Source organism: Aegilops tauschii, chromosome 3 (genome assembly GCF_002575655.3).
Source record: "Aegilops tauschii subsp. strangulata cultivar AL8/78 chromosome 3, Aet v6.0, whole genome shotgun sequence".
NCBI lineage: Eukaryota > Viridiplantae > Streptophyta > Magnoliopsida > Poales > Poaceae > Aegilops > Aegilops tauschii.
Window position 1 is genome coordinate 195,040,799 of NC_053037.3, and position 14,871 is coordinate 195,055,669.

Sequence of the window (14,871 nt, forward strand, 5' to 3'; positions counted from 1 at the left end):
AGTTCTTGAACTCGGTGCCGTTGTCACTTCTTATTGTCAAAATCTTTGCATTGTGTTGACGTTGGGCTTCGTTTGCAAAGTCAATGATGGTTTGTTGGGTCTCGCTCTTCCTCTTGAAGAAATACACCCAAGTGTATCCTGAATAGTCATCCACAATCACCAAGCAATACTTCCTACCCCCAAGACTATCAAAGGATGGAGGCCCAAAGGGATCCAAATGAAGGAGCTCCAAAGGCCTCTTCGAGTAAATGATAGTCGTGGGAGGGCGAGCCTTCTCATGTAGCTTTCCTTCGATACAAGCACTGCAAGCACGATCTTTAGCAAAACTAACATTCATTAGTCCACGGACATGGTCCCCCTTGATAAGACTTTGCAAAGATCTCATATTGACATGGGCTAAACGGTGATGCCAAAGCCATCCCACGTCAACTTTAGCCATTAGGCATGTCGCGGTCTTAGTGGGTCGCTCCGAAAAGTTAATCACATATAGACCGTTCTCGACATGCCCAACAAAGGCTACTTTAAGAGTCTTGCTCCACAAGAGGGCCACGGTATCAATATCAAACAAAGTGGCAAAGCCCATGATTGCAAGTTGACGAACGGAAAGTAAATTGTATGCAAGGGACTCAACAAGCATGACCTTCTCGATCGTGAGATCATGAGAAATGACAACCTTGCCGAGTCCCAATACCTTAGAAGACGAGGCATCACCCCACTCGACATTGGTGGGCATAGATGGAATCTTGTGCACGTCCACCACCAAGTCCTTGCTTCCGGTCATATGATTTCTAGCTCCACTATCGAGCAACCATGATCCCCCACCGGAAGCAAACACCTACAAGGGATCAATGCTTGGTTTTAGGTACCCATTTTGTAATGGGTCCTTTGATGTTAGTAACAAGGGTCTTAGGAACCCAAATAGACCATTCAATATACTCATGAGGAGAACCAACAAATTTGGCATAAACATGCCCATCACTAGCACGGCATAACACATAAGAAGGATTAAAGTCGCCGGCTTTGTTGGGATGGGTGGCATTGCCCTTCTTGACACCGCCACCCTTCGCATTGTTCTTCTTCTCCTTGGAAGCACCCTCTCCCTCCTTCACAAAAGTTTGCTTGAGAGGAGGAGGTCGTTTGGTCTTGTCATTCTTCTTCTTGTTCTTGGGCTTGGGTGCGAACCCAATCCCCTCCTTGGCCACAACTTCCTTTTGATTGCTCAAAAGGTCGTTGAGGTTCTTCTCACCTTGTATGCATGACACAAGGCCTTTCTCAAGTTGCTCCTTCAACTTAGAATTCTCCTCAACAAGATGCACATGCTCACAACAAGGGTTGGTAGCATTTGCATTATCAATTAACACCATGTGAGGAAAGGTGGCTTTCTCCTTGGTTAGCTTCACTTGGAGTTGATCATGAGACTCTTTGAGGCTAGCATGAACGCCCTTCAAGACTTTGTGAGCCTTGTCGAGAATGTCAAACTCCTCTTTGAGTCTAGCTAGATCAACCCCAAGCTTTGCCTTCTCGGAGTTTAGCACACGAGAAACAACAAGAGCATGATCAAGATCTTTCTTTAACTTAGCATGATCATCGTTGTGTGACTCCTCAAGAGCCAAACGAAGACCACGCTCTTCCTCAAGAGCATTGGAAAGATCCGAAATCTCATCGGCATAGTCACGACTATGCCCCCCATCTTAGAGATGGTATCTTCGTGAGCCTCGATCATGTCATTGGCTTCACCAAGTTGTTCCAAGAGAGCAACGAAGTGCTTCTTGGATTTACCCTTGAGTTTACCCATAAAGGTCTCAAACTCATTCTCCTCCACATTTGCCCCCTCATGTTCATCAATGCTATCCATCGAAGAAGGATGATTAATGATGGTAGTTTTGATGTTGGGGGTTACCTTGTTGGTGGCTTTAGCCATGAGGCACTTGGCGGTGATGTTCTCATTGGGTGAGTCGAAGAGAGACATCCGTGGAGTCGTCGCAATGGCAACGGAGGCCATGGCAACCGACTCACCATCTTCATCATCGTCATCATCCTCATTGTACTCTTCTTGTACCACCAATGCCTTGGGAGGAGTCTTCTTGGTGAAGTTGCTCTTATTGGGGAACGACTTGGCCTTGTCCTTTCGGATGAGCTTGCCACCATTGTCTTCCCTCTTCTCGTAAGGGCACTCCGCAACAAAGTGGCTCACATTGCCATAATTGAAGCAAGTCCTCACTCGTTGCTTGCCCTTTGCGCCACTTGAATTGTTCTTGTTGAAGTTTGGCCTTGAGTTCTTCTTGCTCCAAAATTGCCTTGAAGCAAGAGCCATGTGTTAATGATAGGCATACTTCGTATCTTCGAGGTTGCTCTCCTCTTCACCCTCTTCCTCCATACTAACCTTGGCCTTTAGAGCAAGGTTGGGCTTCTTTACTCTTTGAGAGCGAAGAACCGCATTGTCGGCGGTCTTGTACAAGATCCTCATAGCAACGAACTCATCCAACACTTCACTTGAGGACAAGGTGTGGAAGTCCGGCCTTTGACGAATGACGGAGGACATGGATTTGTGGTAGGGCATCATTGCCTTGAGGAATTTGCACTTGATCCAATTGTCATCCGTGTCCTTACTTCCATGATCTCAGAGAGAGACCGCGAGTTTAGTTACTCTCCGATAAAGCTCACGAGGTTCTTCATCTTCTTTCATTGCAAACTCATCGGCTTCATCTTGCACCACTTCATAGTTGGAGCGTTGAATGCTTGCGCTTCCCCGATAGAGGGAAACCACTTGGTGCCAAGCATCTTTGGCCATGGTGTAGGGCCGGAGATGAGGAAGATCTTCGGGTGGGATTGCTTCTTGGATGATGAAGAGAGCATTCTCATTGAATTGATTATCCACGGCTTCTCTAGGAGTGAAGTTACTTCGGTCATGCGGATAGAAACCTTCTTCAATGATTCTCCAAAGGTTAGTGTTCACATGATTTAAATGACACTTAAAACAATAGACCCAAGAATCAAATTCTACATTCTTCTCAATCTTAGGGGTCTGGACGGCATGATTCAAATGAGTGGAAGGAAGCGGTCCACCATAGACAAGTGGAGGTTCCACATGGGCAAAGATGCCAGTGCCATTTTTACCACAAGAAGAAGGAGCTTTCTCGCTAGTAGCTTCCCCCTTGTCGGAGGTAGCATCCGTCACCTTGTTAGCGGGATCACCCACTTTCGACGGTGCGATGGAAAGTTTAAGCCCTTCTAAGAATTTATTAAACATGCTTTCGACCTCGTCGTCATGGAGGTTTTCAATGTGTCCAACGCCACATTGAATTCCTCACGAGAGACCGCGTTTCCCCCATCTCCCGTAGACGAGACCGGATTCACACCGAAGTGCTCCTCCACACCGTCTACGACGTCAACCATACTCTTCGGACGGTAAAGTCCTTAATAAAGAGACGAGGCTCTGATACCAATTGAAAGGATCGATATAGTTGACTAGAGGGGGGTGAATAGGCAACTAACAATTTTTAGCTTTTCTTTACCAATTTAAACTTTGCATCAAAGTAGGTTGTCTAGATATGCAACTAGGTGAGAAACCTATATGATACAACAACAATAGGCACACAAGCGAGCAAGAGATATAACACAAATAAGCTTGCGCAAGTGAAGGCACGAGATAACCAAGAGTGGAACCGGTGAAGACGAGGATGTGTTACCGAAGTTCCTTCCCTTTGAAGGGAAGTACGTCTCCGTTGGAGCGGTGTGGAGGCACAATGCTCCCCAAGAAGCCACTAGGGCCACCGTATTCTCCTCACGCCCTCACACAATGCGAGATGCCGTCATTCCACTATTGGTGCCTTTGGAGGCGGCGACCGAACCTTTACAAACAAGGTTGGGGTAATCTCCACAACTTAATTGGAGGCTCCCAACGATACCACGAAGCTTCACCACAATGGACTATGGCTCCGCGGTGACCTCAACCGTCTAGGGTGCTCAAACACCCAAGAGTAACAAGATCCACAAGGGATTAGTGGGGGATTCAAATTTCTCTTGGTGGAAGTGTAGATCGGGGCCTTCTCAACCAATCCCTAGAGAATCAACAAGTTTGATTGGCTAGGGAAGGAGATCGGGCGAAAATGGAGCTTGGAGCAACAATGGAGCTTAGAGGTAGAAGAGGTGGTCAACTAGAGGAGGAAGACACCCCTTATATAGTGGAAGAACAAATCCAACCGTTAACCACCAACTCAGCCTGCGCAACGCGGTACTACCGTACCTGAGGCGCGGTACTACCGCAGGGGCACGCGGTACTACCACAGGGCCCCGCTGTACTACCGCCCACGCAACAGAGACCAGAACAGCCTAAATGCACTAAAGCAGAGGGCGGTAGTATTGCTGGCACGGTACTACCGCAAGGCAGGGGTTGTCCAGAGATGGGAAGGCACGGATATAAAAAATTACATCCGTGGCTACTTCCGCAGAGTTGGAGTCGATGCAAAAACCCGACGCGGTAGTACCGTAAGCCAGCAGCGGTACTACCGCGCGAGGCGCGGATGTAAAAAATTACATCCGCCCCTTACTGCCGCGTACTTGCGGAACTAAGTCAGATACCACGGTACTACCGCGCCCTGTGCGCGGTACTACCGTGATGGGTGCCGGCCACCAGCGAGAGGATGGCAATATCTGTACTGCGGCCACAGTACTACCGCTTACTAGAAGCGGTACTACCGTGGGCCCTTGCGGTACTATCGCACCAGCAGGCGGTACTACCGCTCTAAGGAGCAGTACTACCGCACGCCCTAGTTCAGCAAGCAAGAGCAATATTTGCATAGACAAGGAAAACATAGGATACTCCAAAGGCTAGAGGAAAGGAGGTGCAAAGGAAGATGTGTATGTGATGAATCCACCCAACCTTTCCAACGCGGACCCCCTCTTAATAGTACGGCTTCCCTACAACTCAATAGCACCGAAAAGAACCGAAGAGAAACGCCGTCTTCCATAGCCTTCGAGGGGAACCAAATCATCTTGTGCCTAGTCAATATATCTGAAATATTCGATGCACATGATTGGTCCGCAAAAGCATTGTCATCAATCACCAAAACCAACTAAGGGATAAAAATGCCCTTACATTAGGCATCCGATCCGCCAAACAGGAACGACCCGCTCGCATCGCCGGCTCTCGGCACCTCCAACGACTCACGTTCAGATGCTCCGAAGCCACCAATAGCGCACCCTCTATAGCGTTTGTGATGCATTTTCATTTTTTTTTTGAATAAGAGCATCTCCACTCGAACGCCTCGAACTCGTCTCATACGTCCGGACTAGCCGCCTTGTTAGTGATCGGTCACGAAGTTTCGACATAGACGGTCGCCTCAAACGGGTCTCAAACACCCGGACTGACCAGCACCCCTTATATCCAGCCCAAATATGGGGGCTCCTGGGCGCGTCCGCCACGTCGGACTCGGCCCACGCTTTGCCACCGGACCCCACATATACTCATCCCCTTCCGTTCGTCTGACCAAACACTAGCCACTTCACTTCAATCTCCTCCGCCACCCAAGCTCCTGTCTAGCGATCTTCGGCCATCTATGTCGAAACTTCTCCACCATGGCCAAACATGCCAAATTTTGGTAGTCCGATAGCATGTTGTAGTAGCCAGACGATGTAGCATCATTTACATAGTTGCATGGGTTTGTATGGATTGAAGATATGCTAATTGAGGTGTCCGATTGTGAGATTGGAAATTTGAGGCTTAACCAGTTAGTGTCCGCGGGTATTTGAGGGGTCGGATTTGCAAAGTCCGGTTGTAGATGCTCTAATATGTATATTTCTCGCAAAAAAATGTATATTTCTCAAGATAAAAACAGGCAACAATATTATACGAATGGAGGTCGGTAATACAGTATCATAATTGATCTACCTGTAAGGGTCAAAAATAGAAATTTCACGCCTATTTCTACAACGCCATTTATCAATAAACACCTATCGCGAAAGGAAGTGTCAAGATCGTTTTTCAGCTCCCAAGACTGACTTCCCTACGATCCTCTTCTTTTATCATTCTTCTCTTTGATATTCTGTACACAAAAACTTCCTGTAGTTAATTCAATCAATCCCATTGTGCCTCTAGTATGACACTGGCAAGTGGATCTCTTGAAGGAAACATGTCATACAATCCGGTGTTTGTGAGCAGGCAACATCAGAATTAACTGCCTCCCTTCTGCTTGAGGGTAATCTTATCTCCCAAGCTGAGCGCGATTCCTTGTGTCTTGCTCCTTATTCTGATGTAACCACTAAGCTTGCCATCGACTTGCTTCTCAATGCTGATGTTCACCAAAGCATCTTCTCCGAACACACTCTTGGCATAAAGATTAGCAGCAATGTAACCGCATTCCCCGTCAAGCGCAGACCTGGTTTCAGAAATTCCATTACAGACGTAATCAGATAAACAATGGACTGCACAACCTAACCAGCTATCCTCAAGAGCAGAATCACCTTATCAAAAACAGCTGTCAAAATTCTAATGCATCAAAATAACCAAAACTGATGCCCCATTTATATGTCATGCATGACTATGTGAGCACCATAAATGCTTCGGTTTGTGCAATTTTATGCTCATTTGTCAGTTATATAATATGAAAGCAGCTCATAATTTTTTTTCGGATTAATCCTACACAGAAATTAGGAATCTTAGCATTGAGTTTATGAAAGAAATGTTGAGTTTAGGAATCTTAACAGGTCATCACTGAACACTGAAATAGGCACTCACAACTGAAGTCTACGTCTCAAGTGTTTAAACCATATTCTACATGCGTAAATTAAATTAAATTATTCACGCATCTGACTAATGACCGCACACATATTGGTACCATGTAAAAGTGTACATGCCTTGTACATGTAAACATATACTCCACAAACAACTATGCCAGTACATAACAAAGCACTCATAATTCTTGTTTGCAAGGCAGCATACGAAGTCCATTGTGTAAAACTTACGGTGGTGTTAGACACTTCATATTTGTTGACTTGATAACATGATTCAAAAATTTCTTCTCATCTTGAATTACAGTATTCACTGCAACCTGATAAAAGGACACATAAAGATGTAGTAAAAAACTGAAATACGAAATAACAAGAAATCTGTAAACACAATACAAAGGGGCAACATGACAATTCAAATGCACTACATATGAGCCAGACGAAATGACAGAGCACAACATTTAGAGAAGGTTTTCAAAGCAAATAATAATAACAATAAAGTCAACCAAAGTAAAAGTTAAGAAGTCTGATATAAAGAACTCACACAAGCACGATTGATAAGAAATAACCCACAAAGTAGTTTAAGATAATGACTGCTTCAGCAACAGAGGTCAGGAGCTAAAAGGCAACAGTATTTCAGCAAATAACTAGAGCTTATTGCTTAAAGTTTCTCATTGCAGCTTTGATTTGGGGGATATAAGTCTATGACCTACTTGCCATGAATTATGGGATAATAATAGTGTAGTAGAGTAAGCTACCTAAAGCAATTGGTCAAGTCAAGAGACATTAAATCTAATAGATATTTACAGGTATCTTGGCTACATGAACAAAAAAAAACGATTAAGCAAATTTTGTAATCAGCTGAGGTAACTTGCTACAAAGAATGGGGAACATCGTGCAGATGAAGTTTCCCAAGGACTCCATTGCGCAAAGAAAGAAGCATATTACCTTGTTTTCCCACTCAAATTCTGCCCACATGTTCCGGAAAGTAACATCTGCGCACGTAGCAGGTGAGATGTAATCCATGATGTCAATGTGAATATCATTTAGGACAACCACTGATCGTTCCATCACATTGGATGTCTCATAAACAATGTTCCCAAATATGACTCCAGTTTCTGTTGAAGAAACCTTGATATTGGCACGTACTTGCTTGCTTGACTCAGGAGCCAAAGTATAGTTCTGAGGACGGTCAACAAGTTTGAGGTCTCCCATGGTAGCTAGTTCCAAACACAGGTTCTGAAGTGTCTCCTTTGTGCGGTTAACGACAGTAACGTCAAGTACAATATCATAATGATGAACTGTCACAAATGCTTCAGCATATACAGGATCACTGAACCCAGTCAACTGAAGAATGCGATTAAGTCTATTTGCATCATCTGTTTCCTTGGTGAATCCACCAGTTGCAGCCTTCAAATCATCTTGGACCTCGTCCTCCAACTCAAGCTGGCTCATGCCCTAGGAAACAAAATAGAAAATGCCAAGTTTGTTTTAACAAGGGGATGAACAGATATAAAGCAGCACGCTAGCAAGTTGTGGCAATTATGAGCTCACCGTCCAAGACAATACACAATGATACAGATAATTTCTACTGAAGCTTTGCTATATACTACATCCGTCAGGAAATACTTGTCGCTCAAACGGATGTATCTAGATGTATTTTACTGCTAGATACATCCGTTTGAGCGACAAGTATTTCCGGACGGAGGGAGTACAACGCTAAGATAAACCCTTTTGTTTAGAAGCAATTGGTCCATTTCACGTGTATCAACCTAACATGCGTAAAACCTGTCTTGATCAGTAGGTTTTCTATCCAGTCAAAGAAGATAAAGGTTTCCTAACTATCCTCCTAGAAAAATCTAGACAACCTGACATTTGGCGAGTATACCAAATCCAATAAACACACATAAACCTAAACCATTCATGTTCAAACAAGGGTATTAACAACTGAACAACAGCAGCAAATTAAAACACACATTAGTGAACTACCACGTGTAATACTGTGGTATACAAAAAAGAGTGTGAGAAAAGCTAATCAAGCTTTCTTTAAAACCCAAATGCATTGAAAGATGCTAAAAGAAATTGGGCGAGGACTTCTAGGACTACTGGGCAAGTAAAAATGTTACCAGACATGGTATACACGTATCATTCTTAAGGATCAAGAGACTAATGCTGACTGTACAGCAATTACAAAATCCATTTTGCCTGGATGCAAGATAAGAATACTCCATATGCTATGCAGTAGCACCAAGTAATGCATTTACTGTTAGAAGCTTGGAAATAGAATGGTTGTAAAGCCAGCTGCCAATTAAGCATTAGCCAAAGAAAATGGGGCAATTTCCATAGGGCAAAAGCAACAACTGATAAGTAGTTTTTACTTACCTTTCTGCTCTTGAGGTGGTAGAAGTCAATAAGATCATCTGGCTGGGCATGAGAGATCTGTGCCTTGGCCCTCATCTCCTCTGTCTCCCTGAATTGCTTCTCAGCAAGCATCTTCGCAAAACTCTGTCTACATGATTGCAACCAAATCCTCCTCACATCATCACCAGTATTGCAAAGCAACCTCACACAAAGCACAATCCTGTCATATGAATCATTATCAATCGGTTGGGGAAGGTAGGAGGATAGTCCCAGCTGCAGAATAGACGTCATGACCAGCAAGGCCCCAGTACAGGCCTTGTTTGCTTCAACCTTCGATGGCTGCACCTCCTCCAGCCTTAGTACCAGTTTGGTAAGGGTATATGCCACAACTGCAGCTAAGAAAAAATCGCCTGACAGAATGAGTGATCTGAGATTTAGGGTCGATGCTAATGATCCAGGAGTAACTGATGGAGTCGAAATGGCCTCGGTAGCAGCACTCTGTGTGGCATAAGTGCCATCTGCAAGAACAACAGGCCGCCTGGAAGACACAGTGACAGAGTTCACCACCGGCTGGGCTGGCTTGGAGGAATCAGCTGACTCCCCTTCCTCTGAGATAGTGAAGAATGGTAGATCCCCAAGGCACTGCTTGATAGTGGCAATGGCGCTTTCGACCTCTGATAAAGATAGGGAGTACTCACCAAGGATCCAGAGAGCGATTGAGCAGACACGGGATGCCCGGATCTGGTAGAAGGTATCACTCAGCCTCTGTATCATGGACACACACAGCTTGGGATTAGTCTCAATGATCTCACGCACAAATAACACAACATCAACTGCCGCAGCGACATTAGTGTCACCAAGGAAGTCCATGAGAAGGTGCACCACCGATCCAGCCACCTCTGGGTATTCCACAGCACATGCATGAATCGCTTGCACCAGCATCTGACGGTACTCACCACCCTTCTCAAGCTCCCCTGATTGTGTCTTGACCACCTCCTTCTTGAGATAAAGCACCACCTCCTCCACATTACGAAGAGTGAGCAGATCGAGCACCAAATCCAGCACCTTCCTCTTCACATCCAAATTCGGGCTGGCAAGTGCACGCAGCACATCCATTACTACATCCACCATCACATCCCGGTGTGACGTGTGCAGCTCATTCAGACGGTCCAGGAGAATGAGCCTGACATTGTTGTCACTCTGCGATGAGAGGAGCTGGCAGTATGTTTCGGCGGCAGCTCGCACTGCAGTGGGAGCCGAGGAGAGAGACACGATAGCACCCGCGCACTCATACAGAACCGCGGTGCTTGGAGAGGAACGGAGGGAGAAAATGATCTTGATATACCTGCCCTTGTCGGCACGGTTTGGAGGGCGGCAGACCTTGCGGATGAGATCTACTGCGGCCATCTGGAGGAGATCGGGCCACTCCATGACACGCTCGGCGTTGGAGAGCAGGTAAGCCACAGCACGTTCCGTCCCACAGAGGCAGAGCATGACGAACGCGTTTCGCCGGGCGGAGGCGTCCTGCTCTGACGCGAGTGCGCGCTCGACGAGCTCGGGTGCGTCCGGAATGAGCTGATCGCCTTGCGGGAGGCGGTAGATAGCCGAGATGGCGGAGAGCGCGTGGCGGCGGATGAAGTGGTGGCGGTGCTCGAGATTCTCGAGAATGGAAGGAACGAGCGGCTCAAGCACCTCCGGCTCGGAGAGGCGGCAGAGGAACCGCAGCGTGACGCCGCGGATGTACTCGTTGGGGTGCTGCAGGTTGTTGCGGAGGTTCTGGCAGATGAGGATCATCTCCGGGAGAACGCGGCCGGCGGCGTCGCGCTTGTCAATGATCTCGAGGTAGAGGAGCAGCAGCTTCTGAATGGTGTGATCCTCGGAAGGGAGGACGTAGCGGACGATGGTGATGAAGAGCGTCGGCAGTGTCTCGCCATTGAGGAGGAGCATGACGGCGCGCTTCATGGCCTCGACCTTAGCGGCGACGTCGCTGCCCTCCAGATCCGCCTTGATCTCGTTCGCCATGGCGGCGGAGCCCTTGTCGAAGTGGACAAGCAGCGTGGACGGCTTGTCCATGGTGCCGGACGCGCGCCGGAAGCGCCGGCGGGTGGGTTAACGGTGGTTGGATCAGGGCTGGACAGAGTGGATCTGGATCTGGGCGGGTGGAGCGTGAAGAGTGGAGTTGTTCGTATACTCCTTTCCTTTCTTTTTACTTCGCGTATAAGAATTAAGCAAAGTTTTGCTAAATTTATACTCCATCTGTAAACAAATATAAAAGCGTAGTGATTTAAACACTCTTATATTATTTACGGAGGGAGTATTAGAGAAACGTTTATAGCCGGGCTGCCGGCCGCGTGGCGTGCGAGCGATTAAAGCTGATCATGCATCTCTCGTGTATCTGTTTTTGGTGAGCCTCGCAACATGTGTTCCTCTTTCTTATCTTCTCCGCAGCTTTCTCATCCACTAGTCTTTCTTCTTCCTCTAGCGCCCAAGCAATCTCCTCGTGTTCTCTCTCTTCATCTTCTCCTCCGGCGAGCACCACAAAGCCAACCCCTGAGCCAGCGCCCTCACCACGATTTCCTCTCTCAGCTGCATCCGCTACTGCTCCCTGACAACCGGAGCTGCAAACGAAAGCTGCATCCATGGCCGGAGCTACATCCATGGCTTGTGTCGGTGTACAAAAATGTGGGTACCTTAGTACTCTGACTTGTGCACAGGTAGTTGTAGCCTTCCCGCCGACAAGGCTTGCCGGAGGACTACTACATACAAGACTCAATATTCAACATACAAGACCGTGAAGAAGGCCTCCCGACAGGTCATCAAGAAGTACTAAGTTAGTACTAAAGATCAAGACTTGGGTTGCCGGCAAGCCCTGCACCGGCAAGCCACGACCTGGCAAGCTCCTTGCCGGGAAGTTCCCCCTTCGCGCTTTTTGACCGCTCCACCTCATCGACCAGCTGATGGCTTGTCAAGATTAGGTGTCGAGCGGGCGAGCGACTTGGGGAGGATCATCAGGATGCATGTCAGCACGTCGCATGAAGATCAACTTTTTTGACACCGGTCTAGTGGACGTGTCAAGGTGATAGGCCCGTCCACGTCGACGGCACAAAAGGAGAGACGCCTTTTGCTAAAGGATGGCTACCAGCTCGCGGTGCATTAAATGCCCTTGTCCTAGTCCAGCAGGATTAGGTTAGATAGCATCGAGACCACTATTCATGAGATGTAATGACCATGTTGCTAGTGTGATGACCCCTTTTTGTCTATAAAAGGAGGGCCATGGCTACCTGGGCACGGGTCGACACTTTGCTCACGCTTACATAGTAGCTACACCTTGCTCACATTTTTTCGGCAAGCTGCGCTTGTAACTTGAGCCCCAAGTCAATGCACGAAACAAGCAGGAGTAGGGTTTTACGCCTCCACAGCGGCCCGAACCTGAGGAAACTTCGTGTGCGAACTCTTGGATTTGCTCTCCGTACTCGTCGATCTCCCAAGCCGAACTACAAAGGGGCCACGCTGGTCCATAGATTGTCGTATCCCAACATCTTTGGTGCGCCAGGCAGGGGGATTGCTTGTGCGGATCTACTCCAGCAGTTCTCCTTCAAGATTTGCCATCTTCTTCATCCCTGGCGCCCAAGAAGAAGAGCGCGGCGACGGGTGCACCGTCTGCCTCCAAGCTGCCGGCCCAGATCTCTGGCGGGAGAAGCCGGCGGCGGGTGCTCTCCACACCCTTTCGGGGACAAGAGTCGTGCGCGCTCTGCCGAAAGCCAAGACTTGCGCGTCGCTCTGTCTAGAGGCGGCACTGCGGCCCATGGGGTCTTCACGTCTACGTCTAAGGACGACGACGCGGGATCCAAGACAAATAGAGTTGTGGGGAGCGTGCCAAGGCCGTTGTAACACCCCTAGTGTCATGCTACAGTAACCCTATGTGATTAAGCTAATCATTTTGCTAAACAGTGCTTGATCACCTTTGATTCAAATATCATTTGAAATTCCACTTTGAATCAAATTCAATTTGCAAGTGAAATATGGAGTTGCACAAACATTGCTGCAAAATAGTTCATCATTTAGCCAAAATTCCATAACAGTTAATTGTTAAGGAAAACAACATCACCTAAGAGCTAAGATGGATTGTAGCAATTATTACAATGCAATTTCAACACTTTAAAGTGCTAATTTATTTGTGGAAAATGCAAATGGATTCCTCTGGCCTCCAAACTTTTTGTGGCACTGCCTAAAACTGCAAACTTTTTAATAGTCTAAGTGCCACATTTTTTTCTCAGCTCTTTTGGTTACCCTAAATAATCCACTAGCGGTTGGGGCGCCACCTAGTGGCGCCGCTTGAGAGGAAGCTTGGCGGTGCCAGGTGGGAGGCTCCCCTTCCACTTTCCTTTTTAAACTATGTAGTGGTATTGCATCATAGGCATATTAAGCAGGATTCATTACACACTTGATTGAACGAGTCACACATGCACCTTGGTTATTACAGCATTGATAAAGAGTAGTGAAATCATCTCCACAAAAAGAAGGGGGAAAACAGTAATCGTGGATGGAGTGGCTAATCGTCATCTCGAGCTCAATGCATCCACTGTTCCAGATGTCGGGACAATCTTCGTCGTCGTCGTCGCCGCCGTCGGTAACCAATGTATTTTTTGAGCCTCACCTCACAATTTGAGTGCAAAATTCAGAAACAAAGAGAGGAAGTGGATCGAGAGGACGGGAAGGAAGAAAAGCATACCTGGCAGCAGCAGATCCCACACCAGTGCTCTCCCAAGATCCACTTGACACTGCTTCCCTGGCCCTGCTACGAGGAGGCAACAAAATCAAGTTCAGTGTTCCTATGGAACCTATAATAGATCAGATCAGTATGACCGTGAGCATCTATATGCAAGAGAGAGAACATAAATTGGTTCATCATGATCCACTTGCTGACCCGTTGCTAAAAAGCCAAGTAAAATGACTTCATTACGTGTGATGAGCACAGTGAGAGATCTAGCTCTGTACTAATAAACTATAGAAGTGTTGGAAAGCTAAACAAAATCCCAAAACGATCCTCATTATTAAGCATGGATGATCAGGGCTAAGTAACTTTTCGATCAATAGGGCATGATACAAAAAGTAATGTAATTAACATGAAGACTCGCTTCAAAATCATCGAGATGCTTTGTAGCATCAATGGAGATGCTTACCACTATTGTATTTGAAGCTTTCCTGAACCAGTTAAGTATTCAACTCCGAGCTGATCCTGGATATATAAGAAGTTCAGGGAAAAAGATACCATCATAAATATTTAGTAACTTGACTTGAATAAATCCTTCCTTTCGCATTAATTAATCTAGTTAATGCATACAATACACAGGTAGGTGAACTGTTGAGGGCACCACTAGGGATCAGACTACTGATCCCTTGGTCCCTATCAGACCAGTATGTACCCGTAGGATCAGAAGCAAGCTGGCCGTCCGATCATGTACGAAGGCCCAGCTGGCTATGATTTATTTCCTTCATTAACTACTACCTAGATTAGTACCTCCGTTAAAATCGCTAGCCACCTAGCTACAGTTTGCTTCCTAAAATTGCTTCCAATAATAATGTCAAATCCCACCTTTTGTGGAAACAATTTTGGTAAATTATGATTGTTTCTTCTAATTAAATCCAATAGTTATTTACACGTTTCTAACTTGAGATGGCAGCATAAATTTTGTACCACGGAAATATTCTTCATGATTCTAGGAAGCATCATTTTTTGGTGTGATGGAACCAATTGTTCACATGATAGGATGCATTTTTTCT

General features: G+C 46.5%; 1 protein-coding gene across 1 annotated transcript; it reads right to left on the reverse strand.

Moving 5' to 3' along the window:
- Positions 1-5,818: 5,818 nt before the first annotated feature.
- Positions 5,819-11,301, reverse strand: LOC109777064 (coatomer subunit beta-2). The gene is made up of 4 exons (XM_020335722.4): positions 9,109-11,301; positions 7,675-8,184; positions 6,964-7,049; positions 5,819-6,377 (listed from the first exon to the last, which is right to left on the reverse strand). The coding sequence occupies exons 1-4, from the start codon at positions 11,158-11,160 to the stop codon at positions 6,173-6,175; spliced, it is 2,853 nt and encodes a 950-aa protein (XP_020191311.1). The 5' UTR covers positions 11,161-11,301; the 3' UTR covers positions 5,819-6,172.
- Positions 11,302-14,871: the final 3,570 nt, after the last annotated feature.